We start from the raw sequence: 13,642 nt of genomic DNA on the forward strand, positions 1-13,642 counted from the left end.
CGGGCCGAAGTTTTGAGTTTCGATATCTCAGCTCTGGAAGGGGCTAGAGCCTCCATTTTTGCACTCAGGTCTAAGTCTCATGGCCCTCTATCAGAATCCAGAGTTTTGGGAAAATTGGAGAAACTTAATTTTTCGCCAAAAAAAAAAAAACGTAAGGGGTACCACTGTCGTTTTTTTTTTTCGGGCCGAATTTTTGAGTTTCGATATCTCAGCTCTGGAAGGGGCTAGAGCCTCCATTTTTGCACTCAGGTCTAAGTCTCATGGCCCTCTATCAGAATCCAGAGTTTTGGGAAGATTGGAGAAACTTAATTTTTCGCCCAAAAAAAAAAAACGTAAGGGGTACCACTGTCGTTTTTTTTTTTCGGGCCGAATTTTTGAGTTTCGATATCTCAGCTCTGGAAGGGGCTAGAGCCTCCATTTTTGCACTCAGGTCTAAGTCTCATGGCCCTCTATCAGAATCCAGAGTTTTGGGAAAATTGGAGAAACTTAATTTTTCGCCCAAAAAAAAAAAACGTAAGGGGTACCACTGTCGTTTTTTTTCCGGGCCGAATTTTTGAGTTTCGATATCTCAGCTCTGGAAGGGGCTAGAGCCTCCATTTTTGCACTCAGGTCTAAGTCTCATGGCCCTCTATCAGAATCCAGAGTTTTGGGAAGATTGGAGAAACGTAATTTTCGCCCAAAAAAAAAAAAAAAAACGTAAGGGGTACCACTGTCGTTTTTTTTTCGGGCCGAAGTTTTGAGTTTCGATATCTCAGCTCTGGAAGGGGCTAGAGCCTCCATTTTTGCACTCAGGTCTAAGTCTCATGGCCCTCTATCAGAATCCAGAGTTTTGGGAAAATTGGAGAAACTTAATTTTTCGCCAAAAAAAAAAAAACGTAAGGGGTACCACTGTCGTTTTTTTTTTTCGGGCCGAATTTTTGAGTTTCGATATCTCAGCTCTGGAAGGGGCTAGAGCCTCCATTTTTGCACTCAGGTCTAAGTCTCATGGCCCTCTATCAGAATCCAGAGTTTTGGGAAGATTGGAGAAACTTAATTTTTCGCCCAAAAAAAAAAAACGTAAGGGGTACCACTGTCGTTTTTTTTTTTCGGGCCGAATTTTTGAGTTTCGATATCTCAGCTCTGGAAGGGGCTAGAGCCTCCATTTTTGCACTCAGGTCTAAGTCTCATGGCCCTCTATCAGAATCCAGAGTTTTGGGAAAATTGGAGAAACTTAATTTTTCGCCCAAAAAAAAAAAACGTAAGGGGTACCACTGTCGTTTTTTTTCCGGGCCGAATTTTTGAGTTTCGATATCTCAGCTCTGGAAGGGGCTAGAGCCTCCATTTTTGCACTCAGGTCTAAGTCTCATGACCCTCTATCAGAATCCAGAGTTTTGGGAAGATTGGAGAAACTTAATTTTTCACCCAAAAAAAAAAAAACGTAAGGGGTACCACTGTCGTTTTTTTTTTCGGGCCGAATTTTTGAGTTTTGATATCTCAGCTCTGGAAGGGGCTAGAGCCTCCCTTTTTGCACTCAGGTCTAAGTCTCATGGCCCTCTATCAGAATCCAGAGTTTTGGGAAGATTGAAGAAACTTAATTTTTCGCCCCAAAAAAAAAAATGTAAGGGGTACCACTGTCGTTTTTTTTTTCGGGCCGAATTTTTGAGTTTCGATATCTCAGCTCTGGAAGGGGCTAGAGCCTCCATTTTTGCACTCAGGTCTAAGTCTCATGGCCCTCTATCAGAATCCAGAGTTTTGGGAAAATTGGAGAAACTTAATTTTTCGCCAAAAAAAAAAAAAAAAACGTAAGGGGTACCACTGTCGTTTTTTTTTTCGGGCCGAATTTTTGAGTTTCGATATCTCAGCTCTGGAAGGGGCTAGAGCCTCCATTTTTGCACTCAGGTCTAAGTCTCATGGCCCTCTATCAGAATCCAGAGTTTTGGGAAGATTGGAGAAACTTAATTTTTCGCCCAAAAAAAAAAAACGTAAGGGGTACCACTGTCGTTTTTTTTCCGGGCCGAATTTTTGAGTTTGGATATCTCAGCTCTGGAAGGGGCTAGAGCCTCCATTTTTGCACTCAGGTCTAAGTCTCATGGCCCTCTATCAGAATCCAGAGTTTTGGGAAGATTGGAGAAACTTAATTTTTCACCCAAAAAAAAAAACGTAAGGGGTACCACTGTCGTTTTTTTTTTCGGGCCGAATTTTTGAGTTTTGATATCTCAGCTCTGGAAGGGGCTAGAGCCTCCATTTTTGCACTCAGGTCCAAGTCTCATTGCCCTCTATCAGAATCCAGAGTTTTGGGAAGATTGGAGAAACTTAATTTTTCGCCCAAAAAAAAAAAACGTAAGGGGTACCACTGTCGTTTTTTTTTTCGGGCCGAATTTTTGAGTTTCGATATCTCAGCTCTGGAAGGGGCTAGAGCCTCCATTTTTGCACTCAGGTCTAAGTCTCATGGCCCTCTATCAGAATCCAGAGTTGTGGGAAGATTGGAGGAACTTAATTTTTCCCCCCCAAAAAAAAACGTAAGGGGTACCACTGTCGTTTTTTTTTCGGGCCGAATTTTTGAGTTTCGATATCTCATCTCTGGAAGGGGCTAGAGCCTCCATTTTTGCACTCAGGTCTAAGTCTCATGGCCCTCTATCAGAATCCAGAGTTTTGGGAAGATTGGAGAAACTTAATTTTTCACCCCAAAAAAAAACGTAAGGGGTACCACTGTCGTTTTTTTTTTCGGGCCGAATTTTTGAGTTTTGATATCTCAGCTCTGGAAGGGGCTAGAGCCTCCATTTTTGCACTCAGGTCTAAGTCTCATGTTATTTGTAGGTCACTTTGTACTTCTTCGTCCTTATCCACTCGTCATCTTGTCTTACTTGAATTAATAATTTTGTCAGAGACAAAACCCTTCAGCAAGTCAATAAGCCTGTTTGTAGGTCACTGATATAAGTTTACAATAGTAAAAAGCGTTCCCTCATGAGAGGTATACTGTAGCTGTCTGTTGTGCGTGTGCACAATGTACATTGCAAAATGCAGTTGTGTTATAGAGGAACACCCTCTGCCCTCAGGGTTTACCAAGCATAGCTACTGTTACTATGGTAATGGTGTTTGAGAGTTTACACACATGCACCTCGAGTTAAAAAAAAAAACTACACATTCTTTACTTCTTTAGCGTAAATGCCTTTGTGGGTAAACTCTCACGGCAGAACTACACATAGAGGAGTTTCCCATTCTCTATAGACTATGAGGAAGCAAGATATTGGCACCACACAGTCTACTTCCTTGACTTTACAGTAATGCTTACAATCTTATTCTATTTTCTATGGATTTTTTCCTGATTCCACTAAAGCACTTTTAGTTTTTGTTTGTTTGTCTTTGCATCTTCCTGACTGCTGCTGTCATTATATATATATATATATATATATATATATATATATATATATAATGTAATATAAATAAATATGTGGGTGTATATGCAATGATGGATATTCAATTTAATATTTTACTTAAGTTGTTCATTTATAATTAAAGCAATTTAAAAATTACAAAAATGTAATCCCACTTTTTGACCTCTGTAAACTGTAAAGATTAAAAAATAAAAAATAAAGTTGCTACCTTCATTTTTTTTTAAATTGCTAAAATCTATATATGCATATTTCAATATACTTCCACAAACATGGTAAACACTATAAAAAACATAATTATAAAATCATACAATGTATACAATATATATATATATATATATATATATATATATATATATATATATATAAATTAAATTTTAATAAAAAATACAACATATATGTTCATAGTTTATATATATATAAACTATGTTTTGTTCACATGTTGTTGCAATGTCAGAATTACAGGACCCATTTGAAATATATAAATGATTCAATATCTTTCTGCAAAAAAAAAAAAAAAAATCAGATTTTTTAAAATGGGACTTTTTCCAAACCACCAAAGTACACATTGTAGAGTTGTGCACTACATGTTCTTTTCTGACATAAAATGTTAAGTTTTTTTTTTTTTTTTTTTTTTTTTTGTTACATTTTAGCCAGCCCTAACTGGATTCTGGAATATTTTGCAACTGGAAAAGTCGAGCTTTCAGTATTACTGATCTGATGTGTGTTTAACGAAGCAGAGAAAATTTCCCCAAACTCCTGGCGCAGTTAATTCCCTAGTCTAGAACACAATTCAGACGTCAATCACACTTTGGAAATCCCCTACCCTCAGCTAAGCCCCGCCTCTTTCTCTTTTAAGCATATACACTCTCCTGAAACTCTCACAGTCCACAAGAGCAACACAGACTTCCGACACAAACATGGAGCTTTACAGAAGCAGCAACACCAACCAAATGGATTATAATGACGATGGCCGCGGACCCAAATCAGGGAAAATACTTGCGAGCAACGACGACCGTTTAGACAGCGGTTTGGATTCGCTAAAAGAGGATGAATACCCGGACGTGGTGTCTGATTTCAGGCGGATGAATGTGGCCGAGGACGAGCCCTGGAGGAAAGAGCTCACCGAAGACGGAGACACGTAAGTTTTTCTTAAAAAACAATCTGATGCAGATCATGCAAAATCAATTATGTGCATCTGATTTTTTGAAACCGTTTACATAATGCACGACGCATGGTAAAGAAAAAAAACTTTTAGGTTGCAGAGAACTGTTTATTTATTTATTTATTTTATTTTTTAGCTAGTTATCAGTATAATATAAAAAAAAAACCGTCAAAGTTTATGATTGTTCTTAAGGCAATTAGAATCATTAAATGACTAAAATGATAACTTTTAGTTTGTAAAGAACATTATTATAATTGTATGTATATATTTATAAATATATAATTGTTTCACGGTACTTATTGTAATGCAAAAAAAAACCCCAAAAAAATCATTGTTCGAAGTTGATTCTTAAGCACAGTTAAAGTCCTTTCTCATTCCATTCACAAACCGTAGTGCGCATGTGCAGGCACCCTGCAGTCATAATGGGCTTTATGTAAACAGAAACGCTGCATCAGTACGGACTGTTCTCTGGCACCACGTCTATGTGGGCGGGGCTTCAGTCCTGGCGTCAACGAGGGCGGGGCTGCGCCAAGTTGGAAAGTCCCGGGCAGAGTGCCAGACATTCAGACGCGCGCGTGCTGCGCATGTCCCTACTAGGAAAAATACAGTTCTCTGCACACCCAAAAGAGTTGATGTTTTATAAATAATAATGTTTTCTTTAAAAAATATTTTATAAAAAATGTTTTTCTCACGGTTGCATAACAATTTATTTTTATTTTTTTAAAGGTATTTACATCTTGCCATTATTCATGAGGCCAGTGATGCTGCATTAAAAATGATTGATTTATCCTTTGGTGACCCCTTCCTCAACACACAGAACAACCAGAGACAGGTACATCAGGATATTATTTGATTTATCATATTATGTGTTTATATATTAGCAAACTTAAGCTCCATATCTGACTTTTCTTCGACACTAAACCACTCTCTTCTCATTTCAGACTGCCTTGCATTTGGCCGTCATCACAGAGCAGCCTTGTATAGTAGAGCAGTTACTGAAGGCCGGGTGTGATGCGTCCCTGGTGGATGACTGTGGGAATACCGCCCTCCATATCGCCTGCAGGAAAGGTTCAATGGCCTGTTTCGGCCTCCTCACGCAAGGCTGCCCGCAGCACCTCCCTGCCATCCTCCAGACACCAAACTATAACGGTAAGAGGGGGTTCGCTATGTACGTTTTGCTTGCTATCATCCTCTCTGACCTGTCTGGACACGTCTGATCTGAATTTCATTTGTCTCTTCAGGTCAGAAATGCATACACGTGACCGCCATCCAGGGCTACCTGTCGTTGTTGGAAAGCCTCGTCCAGCTTGGCGCAGACATCAACGCTCAGGTAAAAATGAGATTTTCTCTAGCCATCCAAATCTGTTTGCGTCTTAACAAATTGAATAACCACATTGCAAAAGCAAATGGCTAAAAATACTCGTTTGTTTGTCTTTAGGAGCAGTGTAATGGGCGAACCGCTCTACACTTAGCGGTGGACCTCCAGAACTTTGATCTGGTTAAGCTTCTAATCAGCAAAGGCGCCGATGTTCACAGCTTCACGTACGGCGGTCACACGCCTTATCACCTGACCTATGGCAGGGCGAACGCAGACATACAAAAAGTCCTGTATGAGCTCACGGCGCCACACTTAAGGGAACTACCAGATAGTGAGTCAGAAGATAGCGACGAGGACTATGAAGACCAATGTACATCTGAGGATGATGATGATGTAAGTTGCTTATCTGAAGTTCATTTTTTGATTTCGTACAGAAAGTAAACATGCTTAGGTTTTCCTAATTTGCTTTTTGTTAATTTCACAGATCTATGATGACATTAAAATGATGGGGCAGTAGGAAAGAAGGACTAGAAGGACTTCTGTTGAATGGAGAAAGATAGAGATGTACTCACTCAAGGTGCCCAGGAACGAGCCCGCCAGCCGCGGAGCGCACGGATCACAGGCGGCGCGAGTACAAGACGATTGTACAAAGGAGGCCTGGAAACAAAGGGTGTATTAAAGCAACACTGGAGAGAGGCCGATAAAACCGTCCCGTCGGCTCTCTATGATAGACTGTACTGTCAGCTGAAATCAACGGCTGCGTTTCTGTTGTACTGTGATGTAAAATATTGTGTATACAGACAGAGTTATTTTTATATTAACATGTAAATGTGTATATAGAAGATTGAAACGTAACACATTTTAAATTAAAAAACCTTAAACCTTACTTTGTGTCCTTCCTTGGAAATCAAGTGCATGAGAACGGCTTCTACCAGAGAAATTAGGAAGTTTAAATATCCTTTTGTGTCACTGAGGAGAAGTGCTTGTAAACTGAAGAACTGTTGTACTCTGTTTTCTGTCAGCTGAGTTCACTGGAATTTCCTGAGGAGGAAGAGCCATTCAGACAAAATTGGCAAAAAGCTGGGTTCCCCCCGACTTCCTGAATTCCCAAAATAAGGAACGGCGTGTGATTGCACAATGTTGCTTTATGCAAAATTAGTAAACAATTCACCCACAGCCTTAGATTGATATATTACTAGAAAGTTCCTCCCCTGTTGATATTCTTGGAAAAGGGTGTAGTGCTCATTTGGCAACATTGTTAATGCCTCTGATCCGAAGAGAGCTCATGTTCGTCTATAAGCAAATGCTTAGTGTTTGCCATTTCAAATTAAAATTGACTCAAAAAATGTCAAGACTTAAGCCAACTGTGTGAAGTGAAACTCCTAGAAAATTTCCTCAAACTTTCATATTCACAACCTACCAGTCATGCAGTTCAACTTTTTGTCTTGGCCTTTACAGTAAAAGAAAGTCAAGTGTGTGTGGTTTTCTTGATTTGAATACAAACCTGAGATCTTGAAAGGGAATCCACCTTCAGCTCAACTCATCTTATTTCCGAATGTGAATCCGGACAGCACGCCTTTTTGATTTCGAGAGACTCTTGGGTCCCTAAGACACCTCTTAAAGAGTTCCATGCAAATGATTTAGTCATAGCGCTCGGTTGGCGAGCCCAGTGGAGTCTGGTTAGGAGACGCAGGGCTCTTCGCAGATCCTGTAACTGCAGGAGAATACTCGTATGATTCAGCCAGCTCCGAGAAATGACGGCAGGCCGGCACTTGGAAAATCCGGCTCTCGTTTGCCGTCTCTTTATTAAGCAAGCAGCACTATGTTTATGCAAATACCACGTCTGGAGGGGATTCTGTAGTGAGTTTAGGAAATACTATTTACATCTTAAAGAGAGTGTGAGAAAACCAGACAGGTGCAAAAGCACACTGCTTACCATAAATGAAGGGGATTGAGACCCCAGGAGGCTTCCTAGTGATTTAGCTACAGTAAATTCACTACTGGCTCCGAATAAAAATACATGTATTCTAAAGAGCAGGAGATCGAGGCAACAGCCCAAAAGGCCACAGTTTGTAAAATAATATGGTGCACAAAAGTTCAAGTTACAGAATAATAATAATTAATTGCATTTTATATATATATATATATATATATATGCCTAAATGTTAGTGCTGTCAAATTGATTAATCACATTTTTATTTCATCATTTATGTTTGTGTTACGCACACAGTAGTCAACATTTGAAGTGGATCAAAAAAATTTAATCAAATTTGTCTTAAGAAATGGTATTGTTAAACATTCATGTATAACTTTGTTGAAAGGTTTTGATCCACTTCAAATGTTGACATATATATATATATATATATATATATATATATATAGTTCACTTGCATGATTTTTACCAACATGGATAAATGTACTTTTGGTTTCATAATGTTAACAATTATGTATGAAGAGATTTATTTAATACAGTTCACATGTGAAACTGTTTCTCATGTAAAATCTAAGTTCTGTATATCTGTTCTGAATTATTCGCCCCTATATATTGTGCATATATAACTGTGTACATTTATAAATAAAATAAATAGAATATATATATATATAAGTTTGGGATCAGTAAGATTAAATATAAAATAAAAATCTCTCTTAAGTGCATTTATTTGATTAAAAACATGAAAAAACATTTTCATGCATTTATTTGATTAAAAACATGAAAAAACCCAGTAATATTGTTAAATATTATGAACATTTCAAATAACTTCTGTTTGAATTTATCTTCAAATGTAAATGTGACGCAAAACTGAATTTTAAGCACCATTACTCACCAGTATTCAGTGTCACATGATCAGTCTAATATTCTAAGATTTCTTTTAAAAACATTAAATTTCTTACCGATCCCAAAGCCAGTGTATATACACACACACACATATATATATATATATTGGATGTGATTAATCACAATTAACTGATGTGATAGCACTAATACACATTAAATTAGAAAAAATAATAGTAACACTAGACTTTCCACTTGAATCATAAAAAAATTAAAATAAAAACAGTTTTCCAAAAAATTATTTTTATTGTATTGTTGCAAGAAAAAAGCTACATAAACAGCAAAAAACATCAGTTGACCTGAATATTGATGACATGATTGTAGTTCTCAGACTTTTTTTGTGACGGGGTAAGGACTCGTGCAGATATTCTCAATCCCGTTCAGTAAGAGCCATGAGGTGAGTGTCAATCTCGGACTCTGACAAAATTCTGAAATATATAGAAATATACAATTTTACAAAACATGACAAAAAAGTTTTAACGACCAAGTGGTTTGAAATAAATACACTCTTCACACAACAACTCACTGGTAATGGATATGAAAATGTTGATATGTTTGGTCTTGGCAGAATAAATCTGCTACACTGCTGCTGCTGCAGAGCAAGAACAGGACTTGCTACTGCCAAAACACTTTATTAGGTCAAAACAATTATTATCCATACCTATACAGGAGGAGCTGGGGAAGGTGGAGGGTTCTGCTATGCTGAACAGTATTTAAAGGTTAAAGGGCAAGCAGCAAGTTCATTGGCTACTAATTTAGCAAAAACCAATCAGCTGTGCCTTATAGAGAACAATGCAATTCCAAGCATTTGAGTTAAGGACCTATCAGCCTATCCCAAGAAGACCATCGAGTGTTTCATTACAGAATTTTGTATTAATGTTCAAAAATTTAGGGTCGGTATGATGTTTTTTGTTAAGTCTCTTATCCTCACCAAGCCTGCAGTTATAACACACATACGGTGAAATATTATTACAATTTAAAATGACAGTTTTCTATTTTTTATATATTTGAAAATCTAATTTATTCCTGTGATGGCAAAACTGAATTTTCAGCATCTTTACCCCCCGTCTTCAGTGTCACATGATCCTTTGGAAATCATTCTAATATGCCGATTTGCTGCTCTAAAACGTTTCTAGTGCAACTTAATATTTGTGCGGAAGCCGTGATGCAGTTTTTCAGGATTCTTTGATAATAGATGAAACAAACATTTATTTTGAATGTGTATTTAATTACATAATACATGCCTAACTGTCACTTTTGATTAATGCTTACTTGAATAAAAGTTAACTTCTTCAAAAAAATATTTTTGAACAGTACTGTATGTAGAAAGTATGAAATTACCAGCTTAGTGCTACTAACTGGAAGTACCTAGTGGGGATTTTTCACCATTTATAGAGTATGGTTTTGGCTATCAACATACAGGACATGTAAATATGTAAATGCTATGTAGTGATATGTAAATGTTACATCCTGTTTCACTTGCAACGTACAAACCCACCTGAACTTGGGCTCCTCTGTGGTAACAACCCCGATCTCCAGCTCGGAAGGCTTGAAGTCGATGGACAGAACGGTAGACAAGCAACTTATTGCAGTCTGTAAGGATGACAAGTGCATAGAAGAACTCAAAATAAGAGGACACAACATAACAAAGGGTACTGATTCCATCGGTGATGCAGAAGAACGAACTTATACCTCTACTGTTTGTTCGAAGGTCCAATCCAATTTCTTCTTGACCTTTTTCTCCAGGAAGCTTGTGGCCTCTGTTTGTTTGACGCCCGCAGCAGTGGCCTTGAAGCCGCAGTAGTAGCCTGCAGGATCACATTTATAGACCTGTGGCCCCAGCTCCTCGTCCACGCCAACCACAATCATACCTAACATGACCAAACAACATTAAAAAAAGTTATTTATATAACAATAACATTCCATAATATTGAATATTGGTATCTCCTGAATGGCCTACTATAGTACTCTTCTTACTAGGCATGTTGTATGTATACTTGCATAAATACATGACATACAACCAGAGTACATTATTTTTAATACGGCATGACACAATGCAAATTCATCAAAATGACCGAATCTTTTTTCGAGTCAATTCATTCGTTTCGTTCATTGAATGAACCAAATGACTCGTAAAAAGATTCGTTCATTTTGATGAACGAGTTCGAACAGGAGAGTCACAAACATGCATCGCAGTACAGAGCAAAGCGAGCATTTGAGCTTATAAAACTTAAACTTTGTTATTTATTTATTAAATGAGCGATCGTTTCGCTTGATAAGACCCTTATTCATCGTCTGGAATCGTTTAAAGCCCTTTGAGCAGTTTGCACTGAAAGTGTCTTTTGGACCTTGAACCGTTTGGTTCCCACTGAAGTGCATTATATGGAGAAAAATGCTGGAATGTTTTCATCAAAAACCTTAATTTCTTTTCGACTGAAGAAAGAAAGACATAGATATCTTGGATGACATGGGGGTGAGTAAATTATCAGCAAAAGTTTTTTTCAAAAGTGAACTACTCCTTTAATATTTTTGTTTCTGGATTCTTTGATGAAAAGACATAACTTGAAATAGACATTTTTGAAGCCTTACTGTGACATTTGATCAATTTAATGCACCCTTGCTGAATACAAAAAAATCTTGCTGGCTGCAAACTTTTGAACACTAGTGAATGTAGATACAGTAGTATGAAAGTGCCACCCTTGCACTAACCGATAGTGCCTTGTGGGGATTAACCCCGTTAATATATTATGATTTGGTGGTGGATATACAGGACATGTAAATGCTATGTTGTGGTAAATGTAATATCACAAAATGCAATGTTATAAACATTACCTAATACTAGGCTCATGACTTCACTGGACTACTAAAATTGAGCATTTTACACACACATTAGACTAAACAGCAAATGTGGCCATATTGATTTTTGAGATAACTGCACACTTCTTGCCGATGCTGAACAGTGATGTGATAACATACCACAGTATTTATTGTTGCATACTACAGATTGTTTCACACTCTACTGCATAATAATATTGTTGTATGTGGCATGTCTAGACACTAATCATGTTAATGCTAATAAAAGCCACTAACCTAACCGAATAATGACACCGTTTTAAATCAAAACCGAATTTGTTTTATGATTGATGTTTGAAACATCAACACTCTCATTGAACTGAGCTCAATCAACATTGAACGGACTTTAGCTGAATACTGATTTATAATAGGGGCACTGTATTGAATAAAGCGCTATGCAAATGAATGTGACTTGACTTGCTTCATATGCAGACTGTAGACTTACAGCAGCCAAGAGGCCTCATCTCAGCGTTCTGTGTGTACACCTGTGAGATGTCTGCAATGCGCTTGCACAGCATGTCTACTGGGATCTCATAGCCGTATTTATACTTCCAGTTAGCAGCTTCATATCGCGCCCTCTGCACCTGCGACCTGCTGTCAGCTTCAGAGAGAAACAGTATACATCACACATGGTGTAAATTAATACGCAGTTTAACATTTCACCAAACAAAAGGAGATTTTCCAAACCGAACACAAGCTGGACAATTGCTGTGTACAGAGATGAGTTTACCTGTCATGCCAGACATCACACAGCCAATGTTTTCTGTTATTCTGAATAGATGAGTGACAGTGGACTCATCGAGAAGCTTATCCTGGGTGATTAAAAGACAAAAGATTACATTAATATTGCTAATACAACAGCATTTTTTGCATAGTTAATGTGTTACATGGAGATATAAACATTTTTTATAAAAAGTTCAATACGAACAGACTCACTGGAACTTTCTTCTGAGTTATAACAACCGCACAGTCTTTCCCTCGAACAGCTAATGACGTAAGACCACCCTGATTAATGGCCTTGAATGCATATTCTGTGGAAAATAATATGAACATTTTTTAACAATGATCATAAATTATTTCTAAAATGCAAAGAAATGGTAAAATTCTCATTTTAACAACCAGATGACGTTTTTATTAGTCTTCTACTAGTAAACAGTAGAAAATGTATTCATACGAGAAAAATAAATACATTATATATATATATATATATATATATATATATATATATATATATATATATATATATATACACACACACACACACAAAGTAATATATGCACAATATATAATGGTAAGAACCTAGATTTTACAGGTGAAACAGTTTCACATGTGAACTGTATTAAATAAATCGCTGCATACATAATTGTTAACATTATGAAACCAAAAGTACATTTATCCATTGGTAAAAACAATGAGTGCAGATGGATCTGTCATGTAAGTTAAGTGAACGCTAAAACTTAACGAGTATTGATAAACGTGTCAAAAATTGAATTAAGTTTAACAACATATTCCACTCATTCTCATTGTCATCCATTTTAAACAAATCCATGTTTAATGCTGCTGTAAATACAATAGCATGAGCTAAAGAAGGTGCAGAATGAACATGGTGCAAAATGACTGAGCATTTATTCTTTCGACCTGATAAAGACACATTTTCATCGATACGCACCGACTTGATAGAGTCTCCCCTCTGGGGAAAAGATGGTGATGTGTCGATCAAACCCCGCGCTCGAGCCTCGGGACATAATGCTAGAGATTTACTGTTTAATATTTCTAGTTTGTAAACAGATCTAAACCACAGCTCTCTCGTACACCGGAAATGATACAACCGGCTCCGGCATTCATATCCGGGTGAGATGTCATCATCATGACGCACCGCATGGGCCTTTGTTTGTGTGGAAAGCACTTGATATGAACAAGAACGGTTATAAAGCTACAAAAAAAGTTGATTACATTTTATTTTAGAATAATTTTATTAGGGGTTAAATGTGCGAGGTAATGAAAACCTGTAGTTCTGACATAGTGACCAAGGTTTAATTAAAGTAAGCACATAAGACTATCACGTGTAATCCTTGTAGTATGGCGTGGGATATTAACTCAAT

General features: G+C 37.3%; 2 protein-coding genes across 2 annotated transcripts; one reads left to right on the forward strand and one right to left on the reverse strand.

Annotated features, from left to right (window-relative positions):
* The first annotated feature begins 4,236 nt into the window (after positions 1–4,236).
* On the forward strand, positions 4,237–6,740 carry nfkbiab (nuclear factor of kappa light polypeptide gene enhancer in B-cells inhibitor, alpha b). The gene is made up of 6 exons (XM_039673012.2): positions 4,237–4,512; positions 5,263–5,368; positions 5,478–5,685; positions 5,778–5,866; positions 5,975–6,247; positions 6,339–6,740. The coding sequence occupies exons 1-6, from the start codon at positions 4,292–4,294 to the stop codon at positions 6,369–6,371; spliced, it is 930 nt and encodes a 309-aa protein (XP_039528946.2). The 5' UTR covers positions 4,237–4,291; the 3' UTR covers positions 6,372–6,740.
* A 2,173-nt stretch (positions 6,741–8,913) lies between these two features.
* psma6a (proteasome 20S subunit alpha 6a) lies at positions 8,914–13,379 on the reverse strand. The gene is made up of 7 exons (XM_039672999.2): positions 13,210–13,379; positions 12,477–12,571; positions 12,271–12,352; positions 11,986–12,141; positions 10,380–10,558; positions 10,186–10,280; positions 8,914–9,115 (listed from the first exon to the last, which is right to left on the reverse strand). Exons 1-7 carry the CDS (start codon positions 13,283–13,285, stop codon positions 9,058–9,060), a joined length of 741 nt encoding a protein of 246 aa, XP_039528933.1. The 5' UTR covers positions 13,286–13,379; the 3' UTR covers positions 8,914–9,057.
* Between the last annotated feature and the right edge of the window lie 263 nt (positions 13,380–13,642).

Source organism: Pimephales promelas, chromosome 15, assembly GCF_988280905.1.
Source record: "Pimephales promelas chromosome 15, fPimPro1.hap1.1, whole genome shotgun sequence".
Taxonomy (NCBI): Eukaryota; Metazoa; Chordata; class Actinopteri; order Cypriniformes; family Leuciscidae; genus Pimephales; species Pimephales promelas.

What these genes read in the sequence shown, in the direction of transcription:
- nfkbiab (XM_039673012.2), top strand. Translation starts at nt 4,292, where the DNA reads ATGGAGCTTTACAGAAGCAGCAACACCAACCAAATGGATTATAATGAC. An exon ending in CCAGACACCAAACTATAACG is followed by an intron (nt 5,686 to 5,777) that starts GTAAGAGGGGGT and finishes TTGTCTCTTCAG; the next exon opens with GTCAGAAATGCATACACGTG. An exon ending in GCGCAGACATCAACGCTCAG is followed by an intron (nt 5,867 to 5,974) that starts GTAAAAATGAGA and finishes GTTTGTCTTTAG; the next exon opens with GAGCAGTGTAATGGGCGAAC.
- psma6a (XM_039672999.2), bottom strand. Translation starts at nt 13,285, where the DNA reads ATGTCCCGAGGCTCGAGCGCGGGGTTTGATCGACACATCACCATCTTT. An exon ending in TGTGATGTCTGGCATGACAG is followed by an intron (nt 12,142 to 12,270) that starts GTAAACTCATCT and finishes TTCTCTCTGAAG; the next exon opens with CTGACAGCAGGTCGCAGGTG. An exon ending in ACAGAGGAGCCCAAGTTCAG is followed by an intron (nt 9,116 to 10,185) that starts GTGGGTTTGTAC and finishes TATATATTTCAG; the next exon opens with AATTTTGTCAGAGTCCGAGA.